The sequence below is a fragment of the Malaya genurostris genome, chromosome 2 (genome assembly GCF_030247185.1).
Source record: "Malaya genurostris strain Urasoe2022 chromosome 2, Malgen_1.1, whole genome shotgun sequence".
Lineage (NCBI taxonomy): Eukaryota > Metazoa > Arthropoda > Insecta > Diptera > Culicidae > Malaya > Malaya genurostris.
This window is the reverse complement of record NC_080571.1, coordinates 221,137,959-221,156,286: the sequence shown is the minus strand read 5'-3', so window position 1 is coordinate 221,156,286 and position 18,328 is coordinate 221,137,959. Positions and strand designations below refer to the sequence as shown.

General features: G+C 37.7%; 1 protein-coding gene across 5 annotated transcripts in view; it reads left to right on the top strand.

Annotated features, from left to right (window-relative positions):
• LOC131427687 (uncharacterized) overlaps nt 1–18,328 on the top strand; it is a 133,095-nt gene that overhangs the window by 66,127 nt on the left and 48,640 nt on the right. For all 5 annotated transcript variants that reach the window (XM_058591101.1, XM_058591096.1, XM_058591099.1 and 2 more), the window contains exon 3: nt 11,815–11,937. In XM_058591101.1, the coding sequence (XP_058447084.1) occupies nt 11,815–11,937 (123 nt within the window). The remainder of the gene's footprint in view (nt 1–11,814; nt 11,938–18,328) is intronic.

The window sequence follows — 18,328 nt, the reverse complement described above, 5'->3', positions numbered from 1 at the left end:
GCTCATGATGTAGGAAATGCATTAGTGAACATGTGTACCAGTGGACGGTTGTAATTCGTTTCTAACTTCAACATCTTGCGGGATAGTCTGGAAGTTTCGAGGTTAGCTATTATCAGTTCTAAGAAATACTATAAACCAGATAGAAATCATGCCGAAGCGCCTGCAGCATTTCCCGAAGACCCAAAAAGAACGTATTAGTTCAGTTTTATGCTATTTCCTGAAGAGGACCCCTTTATTAAACAGTTTCGGAAAACGTATTGTTTTGTTGTTTTAATAGAAATATGTATTACTTAGGAAGCGATGAGAAACTGAGCTATGAATAAAAATTGAATTTCAAACGCTTTCGCAAATATAGTTCTTCGAGTTCACTTGCACTTAGTGGTCTTTTTCTGGTGTTACGTGGAGTACTTTTCTCACATATCAGCTCAAGCCCGTTTATTATGTCTCCATACAGCTCTGATTATGACCACTCTTTACCTCCATTTGATCGATCTGCCTTGCTCGCTATGTGTTTTTTAGCACATTCAAGAATCATTTTCAAATGTTTGCCGTCTGTTATCCTGATGAAATGCTCTGCCGATCGTAGCTGTCCAATTTCAGCTGTACGTATGATAGGTGGATCTCCAAGCAGCTTTTGAAATCCGTGGTTTATACGCCGTTGATTAAGTTCTTATGGTGTCGTATTACTTCTCTTACATCCTTATTCGTGGTCATAAATAAATAAATCCACGAATTCATGAACCACGACGATATCGTCGCCACGCACCATTCTTCGAGTAGGAAGGTGTTATATTTTAAAGCCTTCTCCTCTCATACATTTTGTTTCGACGGATTTACTGTCAGTCCGATCCCAACATGATTGATCTGTCTTTATGAGCTTAAGCCGTTTGACTTTAATTGTCTTGTTGAGCAATTTCAGGCAACTTGACAATTCATACCATGTGATACAGAACGTCGACGAACATTTTACCTTAAAACTGATAGGTTTTTAGATTTCGCTTGGTATTGAATTTTTCTTTATTTGGCGCTTGGTATCGAGGAATACTTTTTTCTGCAAAATAACTATAATTTAATTGTCCTTCAGAATTTTTACTAGATATAGTTATTATTTGATTTGAATAAAATAAATGCAAAGTAAATGTAAAATGATTTATCAGTTCATAAATAAAAACTTTAAACCGTATATTAAAACCTAAATATTTTTCAAATCATTAGTTCTGATTCATGTTTCTCTCACTGGTCCTTCCTTATGAAAATTCTTTCTTAAGGTGAAATGTAGCGGAATGCGAAAATCGCGTTTTTTTATCAATTATTAAAAACTAGACCGATTTTCGAAAAACCAAAAACACTCAAGTTTTCGAAATCAAATTTATCACAACTAAGTATTCTTAGAATTTTGAAATATTGCTTTGCCGAGCCGTAATTGGTTTTTGAAATGTATAAACGGTTGCTGTTCCGTTCCACGGGGATGATTTTAGAACTGAAAATTAGTGTTTGTAGCAGAATTTCACAAAGAATCTGAAAATGCAACTCAAAATTATAAAATTTTAGCTAAAACAACCGAAATTTGAAAAAGTTTATATAAACTTCTCCGCGTTTTTTATTGCTTGCGCGCTGCTGTTTCGTATTGAGGTGGTGTGAGAAATGCACGGTGGGCACGGTGGCATTATATCGTGAGCAAAAATTACATGTAAAATTATGACGCGAATTTATGCAGCATTGGGTTTTGTGTTGAAATAAAAACGAGTTGAATACAATAAAATGGATATTGTAAAAAATTGTTTATTTTCTAAGTAACTGTCATTTATAATGCTAATAATGTCCAATCCTGTTGAGTTCAATGCATTGATGTTGCTGAAGCAATAAAGCTTGGCTGTGTGATATCGTATAACAGGTATTATTTTAGATTGTAGCAATTTTTTTAGCAAAACTATAACTTCATCATTGTCTTTGATATTGCTACTGAATGAAATACAAGCCAAGTTTTATCGTTCATTAACCTGTGATACAAACAATGTGATAAACATTGAGGGTCAGCTTCGAGCCAGTCAGCATGGAAAACTTATTGGAATTCATTGGTTTTTCAATTATTATGAATACAATGAATCAACACTTGATTTTGCTTTCAAAATCGATGGAATAATAATGAACTACGAAATAACTTTATATTTAATTTCGTGCCCCAAATATGTGCTTGAGAAAAGATTGACTAAATAATTTTAACTGCATGGTAAGATGAACTATCAGTTATAATTGGAATGTTTTCCAATAATGTAACCTAAGAAATTATTAAACTATTGATGATTTCTGGCACCGGAGGCCAGAGGACATTTGATCTTCGGTTCGTTATCCTTGAAATAGACATTTCTAGACTCATCATGCTATAATTTCGAAAGTCGCTTCCGAAAAAAAGTTAATGGTAGTTTATGGTACCATAAAGTTTGTTCATTTCAATCTAAGTTTTCAAAACCCCAGCTAGTGATCTCCGAGAAAATGTAGTGAAGTCGACCTCTTTGGCTTGGTTTGAAATTTCTTCGGCTGTGCATGTGAATATTTCATCATACCGATTGCACAAACTCGCAGTAGCAGAAACCTAAGACAAGACCTGGCAACTGGCTTCTTATTCTTCCTTCCGAATCATCATTCTCCTCATTTTCGCTCTGCGGAATAAATATCAACGTATCGGCTACAGTGTTGCCATGTTTACAGTTTTTTTAAGAACTTTATGACAAGAAAAAAATATTTATTAAATTTAAATTTTTGGACTGATTTTTCATTTGAAATAAACATGAAAAATGTTTTTGTGATTGCTTATTTTTATTATGTATTAATGCTTAAAAACGATTAATTGAGCTTTGATGGCAAAACACGAAATATCTCATGTTGAACGCAAAATCGAATCCATTGTTGACTTATTACCGGACCTTTTGGAAACCGGGAAAAGTCAAGTTTGGATAGAAATGCTTAGTGTGACCACAGTGTGGAACACAAAAGTTCATTCTTCTCGTAAAACTAAACACACTTTCGAGTTTACACTAATTTAACAAATCTTTTTTGGTTACACTTTAATTCACTAAGAAGAAAAACGGCTTGGTGCTAATTTCAATTACACAGTGCTGCCACTATAAACATTTATTACAAATGAGATTGAATAAAAGTGAAACATTCTCTGAAAGCTTTCATTTTCATTAATGAGCTAAAATTCTGATTTTATTTATACTTCGCATCATTGCTCGCGTACCCTGCAAAAGACGAAAAGTAAGTGTACCAATTTTTATATTATTAAAACTTTTTACTTTATAACCAAAAAATGATCAAGAAATTGGATACTTATTTCGATTCGCAAGGAAATTGATCAACATGTTCTGAAACACCTCCGAAAAAAATTACTGCTACCCAAACCCCTAGTTTTAAGCTTCTCCCCTTACACATATATCTCTCTCTTTCTTTCTTCTTTTTTTCTCTCTCCTTCTCTCCTTCAATAGTTCTTAAATCAATAAACTGTAAACACACTTCTTCCTCTCGACTCTATTAAATGTTAAATTACTACTCGATGTAAACTCATCCCTTCCCCCAACCTCCACCCCCCCCCCCCCCTAAAATCTCCCCCCCCAACTGATACAAACCCGGCGAAAAGACCAAAATTAGGTTAAAACCGGGTAAAAATAAAAAACTTATAAATAATTATTACTGCTACTATTACTGAATTCTTGAAAGTTAGTATAAAGTGGGACGAAGAAATGATTGAAAATTAAACTGACATAAATGCAAACTTAATTGATCATAATTTCGGGAATTTACATTTACATTACATTAAATTACAGACAAAACTCTATACATTTCCTTCGAAATAATTAATAAATGTGTAAAATATGAGTAAAAATTCAAAACGAAATATTAATTTATTGCATCAAAACCAGTTGATAACAATAAAAAAAAACCTGTTTTAATCCACCTAGTGGTGTAATGATGCCTTTCTCATATCAATCATACTATATTATATAATACTGTGGTATTCTTCAAAATAATTTTCTTCGATTCCTAAAAACAATAACCGAAATCGGTTAGTTTGACCGTCTGCTGATAAAAAACTATTAATTGGAGAAGATTTGAGGTCGATTTAGAAAACTTTTTACGGTTTTTCGTCCTTTTCAGTGATGGTATAAAATTTTCAACACACTTTACCCTATATTTCCGGATCCGGAAGTCGGATTCAGATGAAATTCAGGAATTGCGTATGGGACCACAGGACCTTTCATTAGAACCTAAGTTTATGAAAATCGGTCGCGCCATCTATGAGAAAAGCTAGAAAACATATTTTCATTTTTTTTGCACATTTTACCCCATAACTTCGGAGCTCCGGTTCCTGAACAATATTCCGGAATTTTATATGGGACGACAAGACCTTTCATTTGAACCCAAGTTTGTGAAAATCGGTTCAGCCATCTCTGAGAAAAGTTAGTGCACTTATTTTCACAATTTTTTGCACATTTTACCCCATAATTCCGGAACCGGAGGTCGGATTCAAATAATATTCAGGAATTTTGTATGGGACGACAAGACCTTTCATTTGAATCTAAGTTTGTGAGAATCGGTTCAGCCATCTCCGAGAAAAGTTAGTGCAAAAAAACGTTTCATACACACATACGCACATACACACACATACACACACAGACATTTTGCGTACTCGACGAACTGAGTCGAATGGTATATGACACTCGACCCTCCGGGTCTCGGTTCAAAAGTCGGTTTTCACAGTGATTGCATAACCTTTCTATATGAGAAAGGCAAAAAGGCAAAAAAAAATTTTCTTCGATTCTTAAAAGGATAACCGAAATCGGTTTGTTTGACCGTCTACTGATAAAAACCATCAAATTGGAAAAGATTTGAGGTCGATTTAGAAAATTTTTTAAGGTTTTTCCCCATTTTCAGTGATGGGGTACAATTTTTAACACACTTTACCCTATATTTCCGGATCCGGAAGTCGGATCCGCATGAAATTCAGGAATAACGCATCCCACAGGACCTTTCATTTGAACCTAAGTTTGTGAAAATCGGTCACGCCATCTATGAAAAAAATAAAACACTTATTTTCCTTTTTTTGCACATTTTACCCCATAACTCTCGAACCGGAAGTCGGATCTAAATAATATTCAGGAATTTTGTATGGGACCTCAAGACCTTTCATTTGAATCTAAGTTTGTGAAAATCGATTCAGCCATCTCTGAGAAAAGTTAGTGCAAAAAAACGTTACATACACACATACGCACATACACATACACACATACATACACACACATACATACACACACACACAGACATTTTGCGTACTCGACGAACTGAGTCGAATGGTATATGACACTCGGCCCTCCGGGCCTCGGTTCAAAAGTCGGTTTTCACAGTGATTGCATAACCTTTTTATATGAGAAAGGCAAAAATACATAAGTGATTGTAAATGAATCAAATTTCAACATTGTTTTATTGTATTAGACAATAAACAACTCAAATAAACGTCGTCAAGCTGCGCTCAATCATTGCAAAAAGTTCTTGTTTCTATGTGTCCGTTTTTCTTGGTGTGCTTTGTTTGACGGTTCGTTCAACTGGAATCAGGAATCAGGAATCAGAACAAATTGGCTCAAATGGCACGTTCCCCTTGATATTTGGAGATTTGTGCCTTGCCATCAATTTGTTTTTAGCATCATTTTCCCGATATATAAGAGGGAAGGATTGAAAGGAAATGGTAAGGGTTGGACTAGGAGGATGGGAAAAATTGACGACACAAAAACACATAAAAGCAGAAGTAAATTCTGCACCCCTAAGGGATGCCGAACAATCTGCTGAGGATCACATTTAGTGGAAGCAGAAGTAAATTCTGAACCTCTACGAGGTCCCGAACAGTCTGCTGTTAATAAAACCTCCAACCCCCGAGAGGATTTAGAGATCTTACAAAAGCGACACCATTCTGAACTCCCGGAAGAATGCAGAACGATTCGCAGTATGTACGAGCAGAAGTAAATTCGGCACCCCCTAAAGAATGCCAAACAATCTGCTAAACCCTATTTAAGGTGAATACAGAAAGGATTCATTCACTCCAGGAAGAACGATGAACCCTTCTGCCTATAGCTCCTTACCACATTGGGTGAGAAACGAGAGAATATCCTTCAATTTTAGCTCCGCATACACAGACTCAACCATGTATGGAGAACCAAAAACCCGGATACGTAGCTGCGTCAATGCGGGACAGTTACATATCAGATGATATGAAGTACCATAATCGCATTCACACAAATCACACGAATAATACTCAGCACGTTGAATAGTAGCCATGTGATAATTGAGTTTGCAATGTCCAGTCAGAGCTTGGAGAAATGCAGTAGACACTTTGACATTTTCAGATTTAAATCTGGTAGAAATGCTTTTGTCTGAGTGCAAGTTTGCAAGCTGCGCCAGTAGCTGGCATGTTTGGATGCAGCCCAAGAACGAATCTTGTGCTTTATCCAACTAGTTGAAAGTGGTAAAGCTGGTTCAGGACCAACGAAATCATTCGTTGCACCAGCTCTAGCCAACTCAATGTTGCTTGGAGAAATGCAGTAGACACTTTGACATTTTCAGATTTAAATCTGGTAGAAATGCTTTTGTCTGAGCGCAAGTTTGCAAGCTGCGCCAGTAGCTGGCATGTTTGGATGCAGCCCAAGAACGAATCTTGTGCTTTATCCAACTAGTTGAAAGTGGTAAAGCTGGTTCAGGACCAACGAAATCATTCGTTGCACCAGCTCTAGCCAACTCATCAGCCCATTCATTTCCAGTATTACCAGAATGGCCGGGTACCCATAAGAAGTAAACAGCATTTGAAATGCTGAGGTCTTCAATTTGAGTTCGACATGCGATCACTAGATTCGACCGTGAGTCATTCGAACTGAGTGCTTTTAAGGCTGCCTGACTGTCGGAACAAAAATAAATTCGTTTACCACAGATCCTCTGCTGAAGTGCCGATTGTACTCCACACAGAATCGCGTAGATTTCTGCTTGGAACACCGTACAGTATCTACCAAGTGAATGAGACTGCTCCAGCCTCATTTCACGACAGTAGACACCAGCACCAGCACGACCATTCAACAGAGAACCGTCCGTAAAACAAACTATGTGTTCATCAAGTTGTCGTTCCAGACAACCAGACAACCATTCCTCACGAAGAGGATAGCTCACATGGAATGTTTTGAAAGGAAAACTGCATGTGAGAGTTAGGTCACTAGGAGCGAGTAAATACTCATCCCATGTAACCATTTGAGACCACAAGCGAGTGTGGCTGGTAGCATAATCAAATGGGTTACTGTTCCAAAGCCCTGTAACCCTAAGACGGTATGCACAAGATAATGCTTCTTGTTTTAGGAACACATGTAGTGGTTTAATACACAGTAGCGCCTCTAGAGCAGCAGTAGGAGTTGTCGTGAATGCTCCTGTCATCGCCATTAGGACCATCCTTTGGAGATGATTTAGCTTTGACTGAACTGTCGCGACTTCTCCTTTCTGCCACCATACAAGACAACCATATGCTAAAATTGGTCTAACAATAGTTGTGTAGATCCAATGAATATATCTGGGTTTGAGTCCCCATGATTTTCCAAAAGCTCGTCTGCATTGGCCGAAAGCCATACAAGCTCTCTTAATCCTGAAGTCAATGTGAGCAGACCAATTCAGTTTTGAGTCAAGAATAACCCCGACGTATTTAACTTGATCGACCACAGTGACCTCTGAACCGAAGAACTGTAACGGACGAGCTCCTGTGATCATCCTACGATGAGTGAAAAGCACCATTGATGTTTTGCCCGGATTTACAGACAATCCAACCTGACAACACCATTGTTCAACAGATCGCAGGGCTTGCTGCATTAAATCAAAGAGAGTGTTAATGCTTATACCGGTCATCAATATATGATAATCGTCGGCAAAACCATAAGTCGGAAATCCAAGGTTATTAAATTTCCTTAACAAACCATCAGCGACTAGGTTCCATAAAAGTGGGGATAGTACACCACCTTGAGGACACCCACAGACACTCAGCTTTCTAATCTCTGCTTGCCGAAGCGATGAACAAAGAAGTCGATTGCTAAGCATTGCGTGTATCCAATTTGTGATACTTGAAGGTATGCCATGACCACGGGCTGCTTCCAGAATTGAATTGAAAGACACGTTATCAAAGGCACCTTCAATATCTAGGAAAACTCCCAAGCAAGATTGCTTTTGTGAGAAAGCTTTTTCAATGTTGTACACAACATCATGTAACAGGGTTGTAGTGGACTTTCCACGCTGGTAAGCATGTTGCATTCCATGTAGCGGTTGCACGCCCAGACTAACATTCCTGATATAGTGATCGACTATGCGTTCCACTGTTTTAAGAAGAAATGAGCTAAGACTGATAGGCCTGAAACTCTTCGCTTCCTCATAAGTGTCGCGACCGCCTTTGGGAATAAATTTGACAATTATTTCCTGCCAGGCTCTTGGAATATATCCAGTCGCAAGACTAAAAGTAAGTATTTTCTTCAAAACATGTTTGAAATGTTCATACCCTTTCTGCAGTAACACTGGGAAAACTCCATCCTTTCCAGGAGATTTGTACGGAGCAAAACTCTCAACTGCCCATTTGACCGATTCAATCGTCACAACGCTTCGAGCAAGGGCCCAAGAATCGTAACTACCTGAAAAAGTCTCGGGAAGAGCTGTCGGTGATGGATCCATACATCCTGGAAAGTGAGTGTTAAAAAGGCAGTGAAGTACATCACTTTCATCAGACAAGTGTTCACCATCTGAAGTTCTTAAGAAACTGACATTAAAGACCTTAGACTTCGAAAGTAACTTATTTAATCTGCTAGCCTCGTTGAGACTAGAGACATTTGTGCAGAGGCTTTTCCAACCACTTCGCTCAGACGATCGAAGAGCATTTTTGTAAGCCCTTCGAGCCAACACGAATGCCTCCGACCCATCTCTGCGTCGGTGGTTCCAAGCTCTTCTGCATAGTTTCCTTAGTCTAGCAAGTTCAGCATTCCACCAAGGAGTTCCTCTAGTAGCTCGCACAATCCGAAGTGGACAAGCCTCTTCATATGCTGCAACTATGAGTGAATTTGTCTCGTCGACAACATTTTCCAAATCAATTGGGGTTTCAATTGTTGGTTGGTACCCGTAAAATCTAGTCGCCAAGCCCTCTTCATAGAGGTCCCAGTTTGTAGATTTGGGATTACGATATGTGACAATATCAAATTTAACGTTTGAATGATCAAAGAATATGTACTTATGATCAGACAACGAAGGTTCGAGCTCATCGGAGACGAGCCAATTCACCAACTCATGCGCAATTCTATCAGAGCAGAGAGTTACGTCCAAAACCTCCTCTCTTCCAGATCTCGCAAAAGTTGGGCGGTTTCCTGCATAGACTATGTGCAGGTTTGTACTGCTCACGAATTCCATCATATCAGAGCCTCTCGAATTTATATCTGTGCTGCCCCAAATGATATGGTGAGCATTTATGTCACTGCCGATTACAAGCGGTATATCACTCTTGCAGCAGTATGATACAACCTTTTTGAAGTCATCGCTTGGCGAAGGTTGGTTATGCGGTAAATATGCCGAACAATAGACATATTTCCTGTCTATGCCATCAATAGTCATACTAACTGTGACAGCACAAATATCCCGAGTTGTGAGCTCCGATATGAGAGAAACATCGAGAGCACTATTTGCAAGTATGCATGCTCGAGGCATTTCACGTGGATTTGTCATACCGATCTTGTTGAAGGCAACAAAGACTGGGTTTAACAATTTTCCAACGTAGAAGTTTCCCTTTTGGAAATATGGTTCTTGAACCAAAGCTATAGAAGCTTTACCTTCTTGAAGAAGTCTGGATAGATTCATAGTTGCTGTACGTTTATGCTGAAGATTGATTTGTGCCACTCTAACCATTATAAATTAGAGTAACGAACATTCCACCTCCAGCACCAACCGTACAACAACTACAAGAAACCAAATATATTGGCTTATAATCGCCTATAGCGAACCATGTAAGGATTTTTTTAAATGTTATTATCATTTAAATCCCACGAGTTGCGAAGAAAGAAGTCGTCCACTGTGCCAGAGCTTCGCTTAACACAGTAAGGGAACTCCCCAAGATATTCCGTTCACGACTGCATTGTTTAACCTCCTGTAGCCATTCAGCCATCGGCACGGAAATACACCTGAGTCGAATGGTATATGACACTCGGCCCTCCGGGCCTCGGTTCAAAAGTCGGTTTTCACAGTGATTGCATAACCTTTCTATATGAGAAAGGCAAAAATACATAAGTGATTGTAAATGAATCAAATTTCAACATTGTTTTATTGTATTAGACAATAAACAACTCAAATAAACGTCGTCAAGCTGCGCTCAATCATTGCAAAAAGTTCTTGTTTCTATGTGTCCGTTTTTCTTGGTGTGCTTTGTTTGACGGTTCGTTTAACTGAAGCGGATAAAATTTTGCGCGCATTTTATGACGCTACATTTCACCTTAAGGTCTGAGGACAGAGGGCCACGTGTTGAGTTTTAAATCGACCACGTGGCTCGCTCAATTCCCTTTGCGCATCGTATTTCTCTTGTACTCTCTCGTATATGAGCAAACTGTACCGGGTTGCCAGCATACATTTTATTATTTTGATGAGAAGTTTTATCACAGTAATCTATCGTATGGGTTGGACATTACATGGATTCCAATGAACACTGAAAAAATATTCAACTTTCACAAAGATTGAATGTCTGTGTGTTTGGCAGCCTTGTCGAGCCAATTTTATTTCTCTCTCTTTTTTCAGAATGCTATCAGGAAACCAAAACGAAAAAAAAATGGCGGATGCATTGAAACTGAATTTGTTTCACAGAAAAATATAAGACTTTATTTTTATCGCGATTACATATATGTTTTTATGTAGTTGTAGATGGAAACGCATGGTATTTAGTTCTAAGGGCATGTGATATTTGATTTTAGAATTACATACCATGCGTCTCCATCGGATGATGACAATTTGATGGAGATGCATGGTTTTCCGAATGATTTATTTTTTTAAAGTCTGATACCCGTTCACATTTTAAAAAAAAATCGTATGATGATTACACAAATTCACTTCGACTATACCTAGCTCTCGGTTTCCAGTCTCTGAAATATCATTATAAGGTTGCATTATAAGGTTGAATTTTTTGCTTAGTTTGTTTCATTGTGTGTTTTTAAAAATAATTTTCGGGTTCGTAATTGGATCCCTTAGTGCCAGGTATCAGCTGATAGGTTTTGAAGTAATTACAAATAATAAGTCCAATAGAACTACTTTATCAAGGATTATATTCCGTTTGAAGTTTATAGGGAAGATAGAGTAGGTACTCGGATTGTATTTTCAACCAACGAATGAAAACGCTGTGATAAATCCGTTCGATAGAGTTGTAAATCGGATAGATATCAAAATAATCCTTTTTGTGCGCCACGAACAAAACCAATCTCGATTGGAGAGCGCATTTCGCTGCTCGCAATGCAGGTGAGAAAAATGTTCGATCAATCTATAAACCGACCATCGCTCCAAACGGCACAGAAAAAAAAACATTTGTGTCGCTGGGGATGTACCAGAAGAAAAGTTCATTAAAAATCTGATTATAAATTCATTTATTTCCCCCTTTTATCATGGTCGCGCTGCCGGTGTCACAAGAATCGATCAATTTTTTCCCCGGAGTTTTCTTCTTCCGCCTACCTAGACCAACAGCCACCGTTCGTTCGATACACGTGATACAGTTTTGTTCCTTTCTTTCAGCAACATCGTCGCTGCTGCCGTATTTAACCATCCACATGCAAAGTACCGGACTGACGGTGGAGGAAATTGCAATCATCTACCTGGCGCTCCCATTCACTACTTTTCTAAGCCCGCCGATCACAGGTGAGTTATGGTTTCCAGCGACATTGATAAATAATTGGCGGTAAACTTTTACAACGTAATTGATGGTGTGTGATGGGATTCTGATGGCCCGTTTGTTGATCGTTTATAAAAAATAATAATACACAGGTTCGTTGGTGAACGGAAACAAATCCGTCCGGAGGAACGTTCCAGTCGTGTCACCGCCGGAAATACTCCTGAAAGCAAAGTAAACCCATTTGCTAAGTGAAAGTGTACGGCAAACAGTGAGAACAGTGTTTATCGAATTATGTTGTTCTATAGAACTATTCATTTTCAACGTGTTTGACTTCTGCTGTTTCAAGTTTGAAACTTGCCACGGCACAAAAGAGTTCTCCTCACATATTTCATCAGTGCAAGTGGAAAAGACCTAAAATTAGTCGTGCATCTTGGCACTAATTTCATTGTGTTCCATTGGAGTACTGTCTCGTACTTCCCACCCAGTGTCGCGAAAGCAACCTTTCGGAGTACGAGCACGGGTGCACTCAGCATCGAAACCAGACGATTTTATATTTCGACATCTCACTACACAATGCACATTCACATATTATTCAAATGCATGGAAGCGCGGGAAGCATTTCCTTAAACTTGCTAAATTATGAACAAATACAATAATTTATCAAAAACTTACTCTACCAAAGTACTGCGTTTATTTTTTGGGCATTTGTTGCACCGAACACGTGCAGTTCTCTCACTCGGAAATAGATAAGTGAGCCGAAGCAATTTTACTGAACGGCGCCGTTTGGACAAACCGTGACGCCGATACGGTGATATGCGTGTTGTAATGAAATTAAAGGAAATGAATTAAGGCAAGGTAGTTGAATTCGGAAATTCTTGTTTTAATTCACCTAATGGTGTAATAACAAATGTATGCAAAGATTACACTTGAACTAGCATGCAACAGACAAAAATTTGCCGTAGCTACAGATTGCCTGCCACAAAAAATACTTCTTTGCCAATTATTCGACCTTTTTCTTCCGGAACCTCCCCAGTTTTTTAAACACTTCGAGCCGACACGAACGCCTCCGACCCATCCATGCGTCGGCGGTTCCAAGCTCTTCTGCATAGTTTCCTTAGTCTAGCAAGTTCAGTATTCCACCAAGAAGTTCCTCTAGTAGCTCGCATTACATTCCGAAGTGGACAAGCCTCCTCATATGCTGCAACTATGAATGAGTTTGTCTCATTGAGTTTCAATTGTTGGTTGGTACTCGTAAAATCTAGTCACCAAGCGCTCTTCATAGAGCTCCCAGTTTGTAGATTTGGGATTACGATATGTGACAATATCAAGTTTAATGATGATGATGGTCCCACCTCATACCCCTGGAAAGGTGTGAGCAGAACGAGTTATTTTGCACATATCTTAACCAGTAAACAAAAGAAAACGAATTTGAACTGCTCTGCACTGATGAGTCAAAGACGAAACGTAAAAATAATGAAAACGGTTATGTGCCCTAGCACAAAATTTGGCTAACCCCTAAATGACCATACCTGCATCGGCCAGAAATAGTCGAAAACACGTTTTCGTTCGGCACGTCAGAAAAGACATTGCACTTCGTTGCAAAACAAAAAGTGTTCTGTAAGTAGCAGAAACTTTACGTCTGCTTAGCGGTTCAAATTGAACTGCCGAGTTTAGCACTAAGCAGTTCAATTTGAACTGCTCTGCACTGATGAGTCAAAGACGAAACGTAAAAATAAAGAAAAAGAAAACGATCTGATTAATCTAGCAGGTATTGATTCTTCTTCTAAAGAACGACTGACCACAAAATAACATGCAAATATTTCGGATTTACTATCCAGGGTTCATCAAGCAAATTTCCAACCCGGGAAGATCCTTGATCACATCAGGAATCGAACCCGATATCTTTACCAGTATCAGACAGTAATTCACTTGACCCTTCCCGCCGGACCAGTTCATCGCTACACACATCAGCTACGATGGAGTAACGAGACTGCCGATGAGCAGAGCCAAGTCCAATTCCATCAACAACTGTCGATCCCAATTAGTTTACCGAATCTATTCCTTAAATTATTAATCAAACCTTGCGATCAAGGCCAAGAGCAAACTTAACACACCGAATGCTAAGGCTCTTCGGCCAGTCTTGATCGCTTTCCAAATAGTCACTACCTGCTTCGCGCGCGAGGCTCAATCGTTTGTAGACTGCTCATTATTTTTAACTCTCAAACAAACTAAAAATCCATCATCATCTTACAGAACACAGTAACTTAATACGTCTCACAATAATATATATAAACAAAAAGAAAATACAATTCGTAATACGTAAAAATAAAAATAAAACATCTAACAAATTTGAACTAACTAAATATTTGCTTACATAGCGGACTTTATGTGTGAAATACATAACTTTCTGAAATCCACCAATGTCGTTGCGCGTTTGAATTCGGAAATTCGCTTAGCATCGAATCGAAACAACTTATTCCCTTGTACAATAATGAGTTTTGCGACCTGGCTAACAAAAAGCTTGGTGTTCTAGCATCAGATGCGTTTCGAGTATTGTAGCGGTGTAAATCAGTTCCTCTTTCAATTCGATCACACAAATATCGAGGCAGCATGCCATTTAAGATCTTGAAAATAAATACCATGGTTAAGTAGTAAATTCTCTGTTTCACTGAAAGCCATTGTAATGCGTTCAGTAGAAAATCTGAGGAGGTATATCTACTACATTTTAGAATTAGTCATGACCGGTGCTAACAGAAGAAATAACCATATATTTAGTTTTCGCGACGTTTAGTTTCAGTTGCTTAAAATTTAACCATCGAACCAGCGAACTTAGATCCTCGTTTAAATGTTCAGCAGCTTCATTGAAATCTTTAGCCGTAATGAACAGAACAGTATCATCAGCAAACAAATTTATATCACTGAAACGTAAGACTCGCTTCATATCATTAATATACATAATAAATAGAATAGGACCTAACACACTTCCCTGAGGCACACCAAGTGAATCACCGAGGGAACTAGACACTACATCGTTAAAAACAGTCTTTTGAGATCTACCACATAAATAGTTTTTAAACCATTCATGTGCCATTCCCCCGATGCCAAAACGCCGTAATGTCTGCAACAATAATGGTCTTGAAATTGTTTCAAAGGCTCTCTTCAGATCCAGGAACACAGAAAAAAACTCTCTTTGGTTTCAATTTTCTCCTTCCATTTTGCCAATTCTAGGTTCAAAGCGGTTTCACAAGAGTGACCCTTACGATATCCCGATTGTTCCGGTATTAGCAAACTGTTAGAGTTCAACAAAGTTTAATCATCATATGATCCAAGAAGATGTACTTATGTACAGATAACGAAAGTTCGAGCTCATCGGGAATGAGCGAATTTACCAATTCATGCCAAATTCTATCAGAACAGAGAGTTACGTCCAAAGACGTCTCTCCTCCAGATCTCGCAAAAGCTTGCTCACAGACTCCATTAGATCAGTGCCTCTCGAATTAATATCTGTGTTTTCCTAAATGATATGATATGGTTTTCATGATTTTCATGTCACTGCCTGTTATAAGCGGTATACCACTTTTGTAGCAGCATGACACAGTCTTTTTGAAATCATCACTTAGCCAAGGTTGGTTATGCAGCAAATATGCCGAACAATAGACATATTTCCTGTCTATGCCATCAACAGTCAGACCAACTGTGACAGCACAAATATCACGAGTTGTGAGCTCAGATATGAGCGATATATAGAGAGCACTATTTGCAAGTATGCATGCTCGAGGCATTTCACGTGCTTTAGTCATACCGTTCGTGTTGAAGACAACGAAGGCTGGGTATAATAACTTTCTAACGTATAAGTTTCCTTTTTAGAAATTTGGTTCTTGAACCAAAGCTACAGATGCTTTACCATCCTGCACAAGTCAGGTTAGATTCATAGGTGCTGTGCGTTTATGCTGAAGAATGATTTGTGTTTTTATCAATATTTTTACATTTACGTTGCTTTTATGAAAAATGCTTACCAATTCTGAATGTCCCGGGTTGACGGTTCAATGCATAGGGCACTGGTCTTACAATCCAGTTGTCGTATGTTCTAGCCCCGACCTGGAAGGATTCGTAGTGGCAGTAGAATCGTAGCACCAGCCATGCAATGGTTCTGTACACTCTGAACCGGCTGCGAAGTCTGTTGAAACAGAAGGTCAAATTCCACTACAGGAATGTAATACCAAGGCTTTGCTTTGCTTAACAATTTCGATACGTCAAAACCAGTATAGGCGCACTTCTTTGCAGCAAAACGCGATCTCGCTTGTACAACTGTTGTTAGTTCAAAGATTGGTCGCAATAATGCTGCGCGTAAACTTGCGAGTTCTCGGGTAAATGTTTTTTTCTGGACCCATGCAAATCGAATGTTGAGATATTCGAAATTTTTCAATCAATAATATGATGACGAAACAGATGCGATGCCATTAGTGGTCACGTAATTTAGATCACAAAACTTAGTTCAAAAGGTTAACTTGCCTCATGAATGTGCAAGCCATTTCATAACCATTTCATTTCATAACCATTTCAATAATTGCAAAGGATGTAGACAGGTATGCAAATAAAAACTGCCCTCAAACAGAAATTAAAATGATATAATTTGAGATGAATTCCTCAAAACTTACACCCTTGACTGCCATATTTGTAGAATTAGGGTGATTATTTTGATTCTCATTTTATTAAATTTTTTCAAAAAACTCTTTAGCAAAACATTTTACAAAAATCATGATTTTTTCATGATATTATTTGAAATGTATTTCATGTAAAAAATATTCAAATTTTCGAGTTTAAACTGTATTTTTTCAGATTTTTAAAAAAATGTGAACGGGTATAATATCGGACTTAAAAAAAATCATTCGAAAAACCATGCGTCTCCATCAAATTATCATCCGATGGAGACGCATGGTATTTAGTTCTGAAATCATACACCAGTCACCTTCAGAGCTAAATACCATGCGTTTTCATCTACAATTTGAGTTGAGGGCTTGAGTACTGTTATTTACACACGCCCGCACGACTGGCTTGATTTAACTAGCAATGATGTAGGGAAACAGTTCGTTTGAACGCATTAGTGAACACATTGCCAGCGGACGGTTGTATTTCATAAAGAAGGACCAGCGAGAGAAATATAAACAAGAACTAATGAATTGACAAATATTTAGGTTGTAATATGCGGTTTAAAGTTTCATTTATAACCTGATAAGTCATTTTACATTTATTATATTCAATTATTTGATTGCAGATTATAGAGAAATTTCAGGCAACTTGGCTATTCATACACCGTTGACGAACAGTTTGTCCTCAAACTGATAGCTGAAGTCCTCTTTTTGGTTTTTCTCTTAGGTTTTAGATTCTCGTCGACTTCGCACATAACTCTGGTGAATATCGACTTCATAGTGTCTGGTGAATATTTTTGTCTGCAAAAGAACTATATTTTTATTTCTTTAAAGCTTACTACACTAAATATATCAAAAATAAGTTATTAAAGTTAACTACTATGTACTTACATTGATTTGAATGCAATGAATGTTAGAAAAATTACTTATTAGTTCAGTATATTAAAAACTACATATTTGTCAATTCATTAGTTCTGAATCATGTTTCCCTCACTGGTCGTTCCTTATGAATTGCAACGGTCCACTACGACACATGTTCATTAGTGCATTCTATCTATTATTGTTTGGGAAATCGAGAAAGGCGTGCGGGCGTGTGTAAATAACATAAGGAATGAAATTATTTTATCATTAATAATTACGTTAATACTCAAGCCGTCAACTAAAGCTGTAGATGAAAACCCAAGGTATTTAGTTTTGAAGGCGACTGGTGTATGATTTCAGAACTAAATACCATGCGTCTCCATCGGATGATCATTTGATGGAGACGCATGGTTTTTCGAAAGATTTATTCTGTTAAAAATCTGATATTATATTCGTTTTTTCTTATATTTTTAATAATCTGGAAAAATACAGCGTAATTTAATCACAACTGATTTATTTTTGATGTAAAATCTAGAGTAGTACCAAAATTGCAAGTTTTGAACATTTTTTTCATTTGAAATACATTTTGAAAAATTCTGAAACAAAATCATAGTATCTAAACTATTTCTGATTTTTTATTAAATTTTTTGCTAAAGAGATAGTTGAAAAAATTAAATAAAATAAAAATCAGAAAAACCACCCCAACTCCACAAATATGGCAGATAAAGGGTGGAAACTTTGGAAAAATCATCTCCAATACAAACCTTTTCAAACAGTTTATATCAATTTAATTTCTGTTTGGGGCAGCTTTTATATGCACACTCGACTACACTCTTCGTGGAAATTTGTGCCAAATCTATTGTCCATGTCTACTTTTCCTTATTTAAAAATTAATTTTTTGATAATA